This window comes from Cladosporium halotolerans (genome assembly GCF_011745625.1).
Source record: "Cladosporium halotolerans strain TM138-S3 chromosome Unknown Sca8, whole genome shotgun sequence".
NCBI classification, from domain to species: domain Eukaryota; kingdom Fungi; phylum Ascomycota; class Dothideomycetes; order Cladosporiales; family Cladosporiaceae; genus Cladosporium; species Cladosporium halotolerans.
This window is the reverse complement of record NW_027191459.1, coordinates 401,089-415,534: the sequence shown is the minus strand read 5'-3', so window position 1 is coordinate 415,534 and position 14,446 is coordinate 401,089. Positions and strand designations below refer to the sequence as shown.

The window sequence follows — 14,446 nt, the reverse complement described above, 5'->3', positions numbered from 1 at the left end:
TCTCTCTTTCGAACCCACGTGGGATGCGCTCAGGATCCTCCGGCCAGAACCCTAGTAGCCCTCGGGATCACATTCGGCAACTACCGCAAGGTCTGCACTGGCCCCAACTCCATTAGACCAACGTCCGCTCATAAGACGATGATCGTGGTCGTGGGACCCAGACGGTCCGGACTGCACGTTCCATTGCCTTAATGATGTGGTTTGCTTCCCATTTTCACGTTGACGTAGCACAGCGGTTGCGTTCGACTATCACTTGAGATGCTATCATATCAGTCGGCGGGAGGCATACCAGCTCCAGCTAGTTTACCGCCATCTACAGAGCGCTCCCCTTGATATACGTGACCTAAAGCTCACCTGCCTGATGTTGCGGATTCTGCCTGGATCGCCAAGGGAATCTAGAGCCCTTTGAACTCCTCACTTTCCCAATCAGTGTTGACTTATCTTCGAAGGAACGATGCCTCGAAGCAAAGGGACGCTTTAGCTTTCTGGAACAGAGCTTCATTCGCGGGGTCGTCTGGCTGCCTGAAAGCGGTGCTCAGCCCTCGAAGCTACAAAGCGCCACAAGCAAGTGTAACAACACTGCAATAGGTATATATAAGACTGCAGGGGTTGCCCCCAAAGCAACTCGCTGTCTGCTCCTGTAAGTCGATTGTATCATTTCTCCAAGACCACAGCGATACGCAATCCATTCTCCCGCCTTCATCATGCCCCTCACGCTGGACCACACAGCAATCGTCGTTCCGGCATCTAAGCTGGAAGATGTCGTACAGTTCTTACTCGCTGCCCTCAAGCCGCTTGGCTTAAAAGAAATGATGCGGCCCATTCCCACTTCCGTCGGCCTGGGAGACCAAACGCCGTTCTTCTGGGTCGGAGCAGTCGAGGGGGACGCTGAAACTTTGGAAAAGGTGATGCAGTTACAGCACCCTGCTTTCTCTGCGTCCAGTAGGTCCACTTGTTTGTATTACTGAGAATGAGAGAGAAGCTGAAACATGCAAGGCAATGAACTCGTCGACAAATTCTACGAAGCAGCGATCAAAGCGGGCGGCAAAGACAACGGTGCTCCGGGCTTGAGACCGATGTACCATCCTGGCTACTATGGTGCTTTTGTGCGTGACCCGGCGTGCGGTATCAATTTCGAGGTTGTTAACCACAATATGGGATCGTATGCTTGAGAAACACTCGGTGTTGGGGTGAGGTCAGACGTTCTGATGGTCGAGAACTTTGTAGCAGTCAAATATTCAAATGAACAAGACAGCGAACTTTGGCAGTCCCAAAATCCCGATTCCATCAGGTAGATTGTGACGCATCTCTTCGTCTTCCAGAACCTACCTCCCTTCATTCAAGAAGAGGCAAATCATCGAACTCCTTTCTCATAAACAGCCTCAACTTCTCCAACCCCTCTTTGACAACCTCCTCCCGATTCACATAACCAAACCTCACATACCCCGTGTATTCCTCTCCAAAGCAATCACCCGGCAACAACATAACGCCCGTCTTCTCCTGCAACGCCTTACAAAGCGCCTCCGCATCTACCAACCTTCCCTGCCTCTCAAATTTAACAAACGCAGTCGTGCCCGCCCTCGGCTTCACCCAGCTGCAATACTCATCGTGCTTGATGACAAACCGCTCCAAGAGCTCGAGGTTGGTTTTCGCGAGCTGGATGTTGCGCCCCAGCAGCGCGTGGATGGTGTCTGGGCTGAGCGCAAAGGCCGCGACGCTCTGGTCTAGCTGGCTGACGGAGATGGTCGTGTAGTCGCGGGCTTTGGCAATCGTCTCGATGAAGTCCCGGTTGCGGCTCGCGATCCAGCCGACGCGCAGGCCGGCGAGCGAGTAGGCTTTGCTGAGGGAGCCCGTGGCAAGGGTGTTGGCGTAGCCTGGAGTTTGAGTTAGGAAAGGGTGGGTGTTGGGGAGTGTGGTGGGATTTACCGGTCGATAGGATTGAGGGTGGGAAGTCGGAGTCTAGGGGCGAGATGGAGTGGAAGAGAGGGCGGTAGACTTCGTCACTCATGATTGGGAGGGATTTCGACTCAGCGTAGTCGGCCAAAGAATGAAGGAGAGACTTTGGAAGGATAGCACCGGTGGGGTTTTGCGGGTTACTGGAGTGAGAAGTCAGTACTGGCTTTGCTTTTTCAAAAGTGACTTGACATACTTGATGATAATCAATTTGGTATTAGGCTTCACGAGTGCCTTGAGCTCTTCAAGGTCGGGCAGCCATTTGTTCTCCGCCTTCGACTTCCACAGTGAGACTTCGGCACCGAGACTTTCAGGGATAGAGTATAACTGCTGATATGTCGGGTAATGGCAGATCACATGATCACCCGGCCCGACCAAAGCATACAAGGCCAGGTGATTCGCAGCGATAGCTCCAGGCGTGATGAGGATGTTCTCTGGTGACAGAGGCGTGCCGACTTTGCTGGAGTAGAGGCGACTGAGGTTATTGCGAAGCTCTGTAGATCCACGAATCTCGCCATAGCCTTGAACTTTTGATGTGTCGAGGAGAGAGCTTGCAGACGCGGTCTTGTCTTCAGAGAGGGTGAGCAGTTCGTCGATAGTTATGCTAGCACAGCATGTTTCTGCGAGGTTGTACTTGGCGCTCGTTTCGTAGGTGTCCATCCACTGCATCTGATGTCAGCGTCTGCCGCCAGCTTCCCGTAGCGTAACGAATGGCCAATCTGTGATCGTGTCACTTTCGGTGCCATTCGACCGAGGATGCTCACTTGTTCAACTGCAAAAGGTGGGATGGGAGCCATGGTAGTGTTGCTTGGTGAAACTCAGAGCGATTGGAAGTGTTGGTATTGAGAGAGCAAGTGACAAGTGGTATAGCTATGTATCTTTATAACCAAAGGGCATTATTAGATGGAATATGACTGGCAGGCTGCGGTGGTGATCGGCTTCTAGACTCCACATTGCGTTCTGGCTAGCGTACGCCCTTTGCCGACATGCTGTAGGGGCACTTTGATGTCCATGTGCGTATAGCCAGGCCCCAGTTGCATTTCAACAGTCATCTTTAAGCTTGAAAAGACTATAAGATGACATGATTGGAATCTTTGCGTGTCCGGCGTGATGGGTACTAGCCACCATCCTGATCCTGCTTCCCAGCTCCTGTTGTCACAGGATGCAGCACGTTTGCTTGAGCCGTCGAGTGAATGCATGTTGCGGAAACAAGACCTGATAGTCTCTTGTACAACCGTTCACCATTTGCGGCCAGAGATGTATCGTGAAAGCGATAACAGGCGGTAGCGGCAAATGACATGGCACAGAGCCTCGCTGGCGTTGCCCACGTGGCGGACCTCGGCGTCTGCAAGGTGAAGCTGAGCTCGCTGCGCTGGATCGTCGGTGCGCAGCTCCACGCAACGGTGGCGGGGACGGAGATACCAAGGCCGCCATGACATCCTCGCTCTATCTCGCCTACACCTGACCTCGCTCCTTCGCCGCTGTCGCTACCTGATTGACTTGCTTTTGATCTCTGACTTCTTCTTCGCGGTACCTCACCTGGCTTAACAGCTGCAACAACCTCCGCGTCACCTGCTCGTCATCTGTTCACATGCAGTAACGGCGTTTGGATCCTGCCCGTCTTCTAAGTACATAGTCCGCCGCGGCCTGGTGCCTGCGCCAATTACCACAGCCTCACCATCATGTGGCGAGCAACGACCGCAGTGGCGCTTGCGTCGCTGCTGGCTCTGCCTTCGGTACTCGCCGACGTCAGCGTAGGATCCCAGAAGTCCTTCGTCCGAACCGACTCCCTCTTCGCATCCGATCCCTACCTCTCCATCTACGGCGACCGCCCCGACGACTGCCCGCCATGTTTCAACTGCAACCTCGATGACTTCACATGCCTGCAATTCGCCAACTGCACAAAGAGCAGCGGCAAATGCTCCTGCCCGTCAGGCTTCGGTGGCGAAGATTGCAGCCAGCCGCTTTGCGGTTCGCTGGCTGAAGGAAAGGATAGGCTTCCAAGAGAAGGAAAGGAGTGCCAGTGCCATGAAGGATGGGAGGGCATAAATTGCAACGTCTGCAAGACCAACGAGGCTTGCAACGCGATGATGCCGGGCGGCGAAGATGGTGTCTGCTATCGTGAGGGACTGGTCGTGAACGAGAACTACCAGATATGCGACATCACGAACCGCAAGATCTTGGACCAATTGAAGGAGAAAAAGGCGCAAGCTACGTTCAGCTGTAATGCTGAGCGCCACGAGTGCAACTTCCAATTCTGGGTTGATCAGAGGGAGAGTTTCTACTGCGGTCTGGACGAGTGCGAGTGGAGCGCCGAAGCAACGGATACAAAGAACACCACAAGTTACAAGTGCAAGAACATTCAGTGTGCTTGTATCCCGGACCGCTTTCTGTGCGGAGAGGACGGCAGTGTGGACATTGGCGACTTCCTGGACCAGGAGATCAAGGGACCGGCCAGTTTCAGTTCTGTGAGCACCGAGGGTGGCTCTGGCTCTGACGGAAGCAAGTTCTCCGAACCTGCTATGAACGGTCTAATTCAGAACATCTTCGGTGACGAGTCGATCACGCTCAAATGCGGCAGCGGAGAGTGTCTCTACAAGACAGAAGTGCCTGGATACGAGCGGCCGGTGAAGAAGATCAACACGCCTCTGATTGCGGGTGTCATCGCTGGATGCGCGCTGTTTGTGGTTGCCGTTATCCTCATCGTCTTCTTCCTTTCCCGCCGCAACGCCCGACGCTATGGCCCGATTCAGCTGGGCGAGGAAGAGGAGGACGACGCCGCCAAGCTGCTGGCTGATCACAAGCCTGCCGCCCTGTATTTCGAGAATGTCTCTTACTACCTCAAAGGCAAACAGATTCTTTCCGGTATCTCTGGCGCGGTGCACCCTGGTGAGCTTATGGCCATTATGGGAGCTTCTGGAGCCGGCAAAACGACTTTCCTGGATCTGCTGGCTCGCAAAAACAAGCGCGGTGTCGCCAATGGTGATTTCTGGGTCAACGGAGAGAAGGTCTCCGACGATGACTTCCGCAGCGCAATTGGATTTGTTGATCAGGACGACACGATGCTTCCAACTCTGACCGTCCATGAAACAATCATGGATTCTGCCTTGCTCCGACTTCCGAAGGACATGAGCTGGGCAGTCAAAGCACAGAAGGTAGAAGATGTCGAGAAGCAGCTGGGCATCTACCACATCCGTCATCAACTCATTGGATCGGAAGAAGGCTCTGGACGTGGCATCTCTGGCGGTGAAAAGCGACGAGTGGGCATCGCGTGCGAACTTGTCACGAGCCCGAGCATTCTCTTCTTGGACGAGCCGACATCTGGTCTTGATGCGTACAACGCGTTCAACGTTATCGAATGTCTGGTCACACTCGTCAAGTCTTACAACCGTACTGTCGTCTTCACTATCCATCAGCCTCGCTCGAACATTGTAGCGCTCTTCGACCAGCTCGTGCTGCTGGCTGAAGGTCGCACAGTCTACAGCGGACCCTTCCACAAGTGTCAGAGTTACTTCGATAACATTGGCTACGCCTGCCCGCCCGGCTTCAACATCGCTGACTACCTCGTTGACCTGACCATGCACGCGAGCAGGCCAGACAATCCGATTCCGGAAGAAAGTCAACCGTACAATGACGACTTCGACGGTAGAAACACGAGGGCGAGCTCAACTATAGCTGTGAAGAGCATCCCTAGCATCATCAGTAACGCAAGTATCGAAGATGGATCGATCGCAAGCGCAACCAGACCGAAGAGCAAGCGCAAGACGAGCATTCGCCAACAACAGGAGAGACAGCTCTTTGGACGCAAAAACACTGACAACCCTCCTGCCACGGCGTCTAGCTTGAGGAGTGATGGTGACAGCATCCTCGACAAAGACATGGACAAGAACAAGTGGGTCAAGATGGCGAGACAGAACGCTCAAGCCTCCTCCGTCAATGAAGATGCGCACGACTTGCCTCCCGATGCCAACGGAAACACCAACTTGGACTTGCTTGTATCTTCGTACGAGGCCTCCGATGTCAAGTCCGAGCTGCATTCTGATATTCAGACCGCTGTCTCGAACGCTTCTGACTCGAATGGTGGGCCTCTTGGTGCGCCTAACGGTACCTCTAGCAATAAGGTGCGTGGCTACCGTAAGCCGCGCATTCACACTCAGTTCGCCATTCTCGCTCGCCGCACCTGGCGCAACCTCTACCGCAATCCTATGCTTATGCTTACCCACTACGCCATCGCCATCGTGTTGGCGGTCTTCCTCGGATTCCTGTTCTACGGCCTTACGGACGATTTGAAGGGCTTCCAAAACCGCCTGGGATTCTTCTTCTTCCTGCTCGCACTCTTCGGTTTCTCTACCTTGACATCATTAACGACCTTCGCTCCAGAACGTCTTCTTTTCGTCCGCGAGCGTGCAAAGGGCTACTACAATCCTCTCGCATATTACCTGTCCAAGGTCGTCTTCGACATCGTCCCCTTGCGCATTCTGCCACCCGTCATCATGGGCTGCATCGTCTACCCAATGACGGGCCTTGTGCCTACGGCACCGGAGTTCTTCAAGTTCATGCTGTTCCTGGTGCTCTTCAATCTCGCGGCAGCTATGATCTGCCTGTTCATCGGCATCTGCGTGCGCAACCAGGGCGTCGCAAACCTGCTCGGCGTTCTCGTCATGCTTTTCTCGCTGCTTTTTGGTGGCTTCCTCCTGAACCATGAGACTATCCCCAAGGCTCTACTGTGGCTGCAATCGGTACGTCTCTGCAATCTTCATCACTCCCTTTTGTCCTCTCGCTAACAGATCCCCTAGCTCTCCATCTTCCACTACGGCTTCGAGGGCCTCATTGTGAACGAAGTTCGCTACCTGTCCCTCATCGACAAGAAGTACGGCCTCGACATCGAAGTGCCTGGTTCGGCGATCCTGTCATCCTTCGGCTTCCAGGTCTTGGCGCTATGGCAGGACGCTGTCGGTCTTTCGATTGTCTGTGGTGTTTTTTTGGTGCTCGGGTATGCGGCAATTCACCTGCTACTTGTGGAAAGGCGATGAGCGCGCATAGGTAGATGGCGAGGGATCGATTTTGTCGTGACGGAGGCTAGATATACAACGGATAGATGAATCAGATATCTGCATCACAAACAGCGGACTCACGTCAGGCGCTTCGTGCAAGCGAGTGTTACTTGTCTGGTAGTGCCCAATCGGGCACATTAAATTGCCGCCGAAGTCCGACATTCGTCCAACCCTTGGTAGTCAGCAAATCGATTCGAGCATCATTTCCAATACCCGTGTGTTGACCACGTCGATCTGCCCTCCACGCAACAAAAAGGGACCTGTCCCCACTCGGAGTCGGCCACAACCCTACATCCGTCCAGAGCGGCAAATCGGCAGTGGTGGGGCCCAAGGCTCTCGCGCTAGGGCGTTTCTGGCCTTTCCTAACCACCATTCGGAAGACGTTGCAGATCAGACACTTCCTATACTTTCGCGGTGGAAAGGAGTAAGGCCCGAATGTCCGACCTGCTTGCAAGACTGCAGGCTCTACCTACCTTAGACTATTGCATGACCCCACAAATTGACAATGTGGGGGAGTTGGCAGCTTCAAATCGTTGCTCTACCGGATGGTGTTGAGTCCGGCTTCCGGGAAGGCACATACATACATATCTGGACTGGCTATATGGCGAATGTAGGCCTTCGTCCACTGTCAGCTCTGGTGCCAGACTCTCGTGACCCAGTATGGAGACCCTATTGCAGAATCCCTTGGTTGTAGCCGCGAGCTGCGTCGTCTTAATTCTACTCACAGTGAGTTAGATTACAACAATCCCACGCATCCTGAATATCAAATCTAAACAACTTACAGATCCTCTATCGCGCCCTCACAAACCCCCTCCGCTCTCTCCCAGGACCATGGTACTCCACCTTCACCCGGCTGCCTCTCAAGGCAGCCATTATGTCCGGCCGACGTGTCTTCCACGTCCACGCTTTGCACCAGAAATACGGCGCCGTAGTGCGGATCTCCCCAGACGAAGTCGCGGTCAGCAACCGCGAGGGCCTGGCGCAGATCCACCGCATTGGCGGCGCATTCAGGAAAACGGAGTGGTACCACGAGCTCACGGCGCAAGGCGACGGCCGGTACAGCATCTTTACCATGACCGACCCGAAGGAGCACGCGGCGCGGAGGCGGTTACTGGCGAGGCCTTTCAGCAAGACTTTCTTGAACCAGCATTGGCATGGTACGGTTCGCGAGCTGACGCGGATGGCTGTGAGGCGGATGGGGGAGGCTGCGAAGGAGGACGGTGGCAAGGTCGATGTGATGCAGTGGTGGACGTTCATGACTATGGATGTTGCTGGGAGGCTGATGTTTGGGCACTCGTTTGACAATTTGGAGCGGGGCACTGTGAGTTGAGGATGGCTCACCGCCACTCGAAATCGGAGATGCTGACCATCCTGCCTCCAGGTGTCCGATTTCATGCGGGTCGTCACCACACGACTCATCGTCACGGGTATCAGCGTCGAGCTTCCCTGGATCAAAGCGATCGCCGGCGTCCTCACATTGCTCCCAGTCCCGGCTTTGCGAAACATGTTCAGCCCCAACGACGCCCTCTACGAGCACGGCCGGAAGTTCCTGCATAGCATCCAGGCGAGCGAGTCGTCGAGCAACATCTTCTCCAACATCGCGACGGAAGCCGAGAAAGGCGAGAAGCTGTGGATGGACGACGTGCACCTGGAGGCCTCGGGTCTGATCATCGCAGGGACAGACACCACTTCCACGACGCTCACGTACCTGACCTGGGCCGTCCTATCACGACCAACGTTGCAGCGGGATCTTGAGCAGGAGGTCTCCCAGTTGCCAGGGGACTACACCGACACGGACCTCGAGAAACTCCCCCTCCTCAACGCCGTCATCGAGGAATCTCTGCGACTGTATGGTGCGGCCCCGTCAGGCCTCCCTCGCGCGGTCCCGCCCGGCGGCACCAGCATCGCCGGCCACTTCATCAACGCCGGCACAACCGTCACGACGCAAGCGTACACCTACCACCGCGACGCCTCCCTCTTTCCTGACCCAGACGAGTACGCCCCCTTCAATCCTTCCCCCGATGACACCGACTCTAACGCATCCGCAGATTCCTTCCCTCCCGCTGGCTGCACGACGGCATCAGCGCCGAAGCGAAGAAGGCTTTCCACCCCTTCGGCGCAGGCGCGCGAACCTGCGTCGGCCTGCACCTCGCGTATATGGAATTGCGGCTCGCGAGCGCGGAGTTCTTCCGGCAGTGCAAGGGCGCGAGGCTGGCGGAGAGTGCGACGGAGGAAGCGATGGAGATGGAGAATTATTTCTTGGTTGTGCCGAGGGGCCACAAGTGTGAGGTTTTATTGGGGGCGTGAGGAGAGTGGGACGCCGTTTAGACATGAAAATCTGATTGCCAACGAAGCGAGCTGCACCTTCTCCGCCATCCATCGTGCAGACTTCGAAAGCCATCGCAGACCCGTCCGCCTACAAAACCGCAAAAGCGCTCGCGTAACTAACACTGCTCTCCCCGACCCTCACCACCTCCCCGCTCCTCTCATACCTCACAAACCTAAACTCCCCCTTCCCCTCGCCCCTCAACCCCTCCAACCCCGCCAACACAACCCCAATCGGATGCCGCCCACAGACCGTATTCCCCGTCTCGCCCAACACCCCAAGCCAGCCCTCATGCGCCCCTCTCTCGCAAGCGCCCATGCACTCGAAATCCACCCGCTTGATGCTCTCGTGGATCGGCGGGTCCGTGGGGGCTTTCGAGCTGGAGCGGAGAGACACGGCGTCGCCGGACGAAGGCTGGTAGTAAGTGTAGCCGAAGCGCGAGCCCCAGTGCGCGAAATCGGAGCTGATGACGAAAGCGTTGGCTGGGTCCGCGAGGTAGGGGGCTAGCAGGGCGCCGAGGGCGCGTTCGGTGGCGGGCGAGGTGTTGCCGACCATTATGGGGACTATGGGGGGCGGGGAGGCGCCGTGGACGCTGTGGCTTGTTAGGGATGAGGAGGGTGGTTGGGGTGTCGGGAAGGGGTGGCTCACGCAGAGAGGATTTTGTAGATGTAGGGGGTGTGCATTTCGAGGCTGTGCTCGTTCTCGTCGACGTCGCGGGTCATGTATTGGAAGTGGCCGGAGGCGTGGAGGGCGGCGGTGGTTTCCTGATCGATGGGGAGGTTGCCGAGGGGCGTGCCGTAGTGTGTGCATTTTGATAGGGCGGCTTTTTCGAGGTAGAGTTTGTGCGAGGGCCCGAGGAGGAAGACGCGTTTGCTGTTTGGTGTTGTTAGTATGGGTGGGTTTTGGAGGCGTTTGTCCGGTGTATCGAAGGAAGGTCGATGACCAGCAGATGCCAGGACAGAAACTCAGAACAGGCTGAGGAGATATAGAACCAAACAAAGGTCACTCACGCATTGCTCACATCCCAAGCCTTGTAAGCCCACGCAGCGGCAGGTCCAGAGTACGAGAAGCCAGCGTGTCTGATGGACAACTTCAGCTAGATGCCCAGACGTATGACAATCTCAAAGCACTCACGGTCCGATAATCACTCTAGCACCAGGTACAGGCAGCTGCTCAACCGTTTGTCCCTCAGACTCTGGACCGATGCATTTCACCGGCGTCTTGACGTCGTTCAGCCATCCGTCCAGTTGGGAGTTGAGTTGAGACTTGGAGGAGGTGTACCACGAGCCTGCGTGAGAAGGATCACGGATGATCTGCTTGGAGGCCATTTGAGGATCTTGGTTTTATGACTTTTCAAAATCAAGTTCCTGTAATCAAATGGCAAACGAGGTCGTGACGATAGCACGTCGGAGTATAGCGGGGCTGACCAGCGGGGTGGAGCAGTGATTATCTCGCCTTTTGAGACCGACGTCTCGATGGCGTAACGTTCGCGTCTTCCACTTTACCTACGGAACGCGTCCGCCGGCTCACGCGTCTTCAGCTCTGAGAGTACCAACCTCTCGATCTTCACAACATTTCACCCTGCATTCTGCCTGTCGCATCGATCCACGCCAAAATAAACTGCCACATATCTTCCGATACACCACAGAACGACGTACACCGAAAATCGACAATGCAACTCAAACGCAAACGCTCCCTCAACACCCTCTCCTCCCCGTCCCCCACCTTCACAAGCAGCACATGCGCCTCCTCACCAGCCAGCGTGCAATCCTTCTACGCGCCCACAAAGCCCACGCCCACATGGTTCCCTCCCACCAAACCCTTCCTGCAACCCTCCTCAATCGACGAATCCGACTCCCTCCGCACGCGCAAGCGCTACCACCAGACAAAGCCGCCCATCGCTTCAATTCATGGTATGTCTCGCTAGCCCCGGGCCGCCCTGCCGCATACATACAACAGGGCAACCAACGTCGCTGACACTTATCGGATTATAGCGTCGACTATGCAGAGACTATACAATGCGCAGCACCAGCCAGTGCAACAAGAGGAAACGCCAGGCGCTCGGACGCAAGAAGCAGGAGCAGGAGCAGGAGCAACCGGGACAGGGCAGACGCAAAGAAGCACCCTGCACGCCTTCTGGCGCATCTCGGCGCCCGTGCCTGAACCCGCGCCCGCGACTGGAAGCCTGCTCGTACCGGCTGGGAGATGCGAAGACTGCGATGGCTCGCTCGTCGGCGAGGACGCGATGGAGCTGGACATGGGAGGGGACAGAGGGTGCGCGGAGTGCAGGCGGATGGTGTGCGATGGGTGTGCGGTTTGGGGGAGGAGGGGAGGGAGGAGGTGTGGGGGCTGTGCTGCTGCTGCTGCTGCTGCTGCTGCTGCTGCTGCCGGGTTCTGAGGATGAGGGAGGATTGTTTTTGGTCGGGTTCGGCGTTTTGGGATTTGGATTTAGCGAGGGCGTTTGGGGTTTGGGATAGGATTTCTATGGATTTCAGATGTTTGAGGGGCGTCGCGGCGCATGGCACGTTGGATCCAAGGCTGTGTTTTGAAGAAGACGCACGGCGGATTGGAGGTCTCTAGAAGTAGAGGGGCGTTTCGGCCCAGCCCATGGGATCATCCGCCCAATGGAACAAACACACATACATATGGGGACGAAAAAGCTGCCGCGACAACACCACAGCACGGCACATCGCATCACAAAACCCTCCACCGTCGTTTCCCATGCATCGTCAGCGGTGCTTTTCCGCTCGGTAGATCCACAGTGCCCAAATCTCCCATCCCATCAACCTGGAACGCCACTATGGGTCCTCGACGAAGCACACTAAGCCAGCCTAGCGCGCATGCAGCGAACATTCTCGCGCCGGACTCCGCGGGCGAGCGCGGTTCCAGGGCTGCGTAACGTTGATGGGACGCTCCACCTCAGGCCCGCAGGGTTGGATGATGCGAGACAGAGTTGCCGTGCAGGCCGTAAGGGAGTGCAGAGCGTTGGGAGTGGTAGTAGCAGTCAAAGGCAGAGGAGAAAAAGGAAATATTGTTCGATGCAATCGATGCAGTACATTTCTATTCTATCCTATTCGTTACAGTGACGTTCAGACCTTGCGGTTTCTCGCCGATGATGACGGTGATGGTTGATGTTTGGTTGGTCGGTGGTATCTTTTCCCTTTCTCAGTAGCTCCTCGGAAACGCCCATGAACATGACAAAAGAAAGCAAAACAAATCCCTCTATCTATACGCGCGCACGGATCCGGCCCGATGAAGCGACAGTAAAGTACACAACGCCCCCCGCCGTGCGACGACGACGACGACGACGACGTTTCAAATCCTCAAATCCCCCAAGGTCAGTCTGTAATCCCTTGCTTCGCGCAACCCAGAACTCCCTAGCTCCCGTTCCCAAAACAGATGCACCGCATCGATGCAGCAGCGACTCCAAGACAGCAAGCAATTTCAGCGCCAGTGATCCTTGTCCATGACGCTCGTGGAGCAGTGCTCCTTGGGCGCGGGCTTGGAGTGCTGGTGGATGACGGGTTTGGATTTGGATTTGGTGGAAGAGGAGGCCGGGACGCGGACGGCGGCGCTGGGGTCCGGGGCGGAGAGGACGGAGTCGGCGCGGGAGTCGCGGGCGCCCATTGTTGCTGCTGCTGTTGGGGTGGTGGAGTTTGAGTTGGTGGTGACAGATGAAGATGGAGGTGGATCGGAAGGTTGGTTGTTGGTTGGGTGGCCCGGTTGCTCTGTCGAAGAGGCGGGTGGCGGTTGAGTTGTTGTTGGTGGTGGTTGGTTTTGATCGGAGTTCGCACTGGTTGGGAGGACCTGCTCGTTGGCCAGGGCGGTTGAAGTTGAGGTTGAGGGAGAAGGTTGGTGTTGGGAATGAACGATTTAAAGAGTGCTAGAGAACCTGCTCTGCGATTGGTGTGTGCTGTTGATCCGGTGGTTGTTGATTGGGATGATAGATCGTCGACAACGTGAGAACGAGGCCGTGTCTTATAGAAAAGACGAGGCGATCGATGGGGCGGAAGGGCAAGATGGATGGTCTGGGCTTGGCGCTAGGATTGTAAGATATGTGTGGAGTGGGAGTGTTTTGCGGCGGGCTGGACTGGGATAGTTGATACTGGAGGTGTGGATCACAAGAGGTTCGACGACAGGGGAGCGAGGTCAAATAATACGACGCCTGGCGAGGAGCTGGCTTATGAGGTCACAGGCGCCTTGCGGGAGCAGCAGCACTGCCTTACCTGTCGGGCGAAGCCTCGCCCTGCCGGCCGGGGGGTGTGGTGAATACGTAGGCCTGGCGGAGGGCCTTGGGCAGGTCAGGCAGCAAGGACGAGGCTGAGCGGCGGCCAAAGCGTCGCAGAGGCAACCCTTCCCGGGCGCGGACGGGCGTGGGCAGCAACAACTGACTCACCCGGGCCAGCAGATCGAGCGAGCGAGCGAGTGGTGGGAGGAGGAGGGTGTGCGCGCGCTGCAACGGCCGGCCGGCAAGGAGGTGAGATGGATGGCACCGGTGCTGGCGGGAGGTGTTGCGCGCGCATCCACCCTGCCACCGCTGCTCTGCCGTCGCGCGGCGGGCACTTGCGGGTCTTGCGCAGGCACCCGCCGCCGGCGACCTGCGACCTGCCAGGCCATTATTGGCTGTGTACGAGGTCAGCCCGTCCGGCACCAACACGCCGCAGCTGATGCCAGACGCGAGGCGATGCAAGGCACGGCGGGGCGGCAGGGCAGCACGGCCAGAACGATGCCACCGATGCGTGCGCGGACTGCGGGCTGTCAGGCGGCGCTCAGAGCAATCGACGCAGCAGCGCGTTATATTCGCCGCGAACAAGAGACGAAGCCGGCCGTTCGTGCGCATCGCCGTTTCGACCATGGGGCGGCGAGTCGGAATTGGAGCAACGCGTGGATCCAGGGAGCCGCCAGCCCTACCCGAGATTGGCCTGCCTCTCTCTTCCCTGTGGGCGGGCTGGAAATTGGCTGTGATGGCATCGCCGCGACTGTTGCTGCCACGACTGAAGTCACTCCCTCCGATCGCCAGACTCGCCGGTGCCTGGTTGGCGGGCAACCCGGCGAGCGCCTGTTCGCAGGAGGACGCAGCAGCCGTTAGCCTTGCCTTGCCTTGCCTTGCCTT

General features: G+C 56.7%; 6 protein-coding genes across 6 annotated transcripts; 4 read left to right on the top strand and 2 right to left on the bottom strand.

The window, feature by feature from the left end:
* The first annotated feature begins 279 nt into the window (after nt 1–279).
* Nucleotides 280–1,276, top strand: WHR41_03279 (uncharacterized protein). The gene is made up of 2 exons (XM_069371885.1): nt 280–942; nt 997–1,276. The coding sequence occupies exons 1-2, from the start codon at nt 705–707 to the stop codon at nt 1,170–1,172; spliced, it is 414 nt and encodes a 137-aa protein (XP_069231128.1). The 5' UTR covers nt 280–704; the 3' UTR covers nt 1,173–1,276.
* On the bottom strand, nt 1,165–3,030 carry WHR41_03278 (uncharacterized protein). The gene is made up of 4 exons (XM_069371884.1): nt 2,718–3,030; nt 2,150–2,616; nt 1,927–2,096; nt 1,165–1,874 (listed from the first exon to the last, which is right to left on the bottom strand). The coding sequence occupies exons 1-4, from the start codon at nt 2,748–2,750 to the stop codon at nt 1,336–1,338; spliced, it is 1,209 nt and encodes a 402-aa protein (XP_069231127.1). The 5' UTR covers nt 2,751–3,030; the 3' UTR covers nt 1,165–1,335.
* A 379-nt stretch (nt 3,031–3,409) lies between these two features.
* Nucleotides 3,410–7,078, top strand: WHR41_03277 (uncharacterized protein). Its single transcript, XM_069371883.1, has 2 exons — nt 3,410–6,692; nt 6,750–7,078. Exons 1-2 carry the CDS (start codon nt 3,636–3,638, stop codon nt 6,984–6,986), a joined length of 3,294 nt encoding a protein of 1,097 aa, XP_069231132.1. The 5' UTR covers nt 3,410–3,635; the 3' UTR covers nt 6,987–7,078.
* Nucleotides 7,079–7,667: 589 nt separating this feature from the next.
* On the top strand, nt 7,668–9,407 carry WHR41_03276 (uncharacterized protein; the record flags this gene model as incomplete). Its single annotated transcript, XM_069371882.1, has 4 exons — nt 7,668–7,733; nt 7,792–8,328; nt 8,389–9,002; nt 9,056–9,407. The coding sequence occupies 4 exons, from the start codon at nt 7,668–7,670 to the stop codon at nt 9,312–9,314; spliced, it is 1,476 nt and encodes a 491-aa protein (XP_069231131.1). The 3' UTR covers nt 9,315–9,407.
* On the bottom strand, nt 9,260–10,712 carry WHR41_03275 (uncharacterized protein). Its single transcript, XM_069371881.1, has 4 exons — nt 10,468–10,712; nt 10,344–10,412; nt 9,982–10,206; nt 9,260–9,925 (listed from the first exon to the last, which is right to left on the bottom strand). Exons 1-4 carry the CDS (start codon nt 10,659–10,661, stop codon nt 9,424–9,426), a joined length of 990 nt encoding a protein of 329 aa, XP_069231130.1. The 5' UTR covers nt 10,662–10,712; the 3' UTR covers nt 9,260–9,423.
* A 184-nt stretch (nt 10,713–10,896) lies between these two features.
* Nucleotides 10,897–11,731, top strand: WHR41_03274 (uncharacterized protein; the record flags this gene model as incomplete). Its single annotated transcript, XM_069371880.1, has 2 exons — nt 10,897–11,246; nt 11,328–11,731. Exons 1-2 carry the CDS (start codon nt 11,006–11,008, stop codon nt 11,729–11,731), a joined length of 645 nt encoding a protein of 214 aa, XP_069231129.1. The 5' UTR covers nt 10,897–11,005.
* Between the last annotated feature and the right edge of the window lie 2,715 nt (nt 11,732–14,446).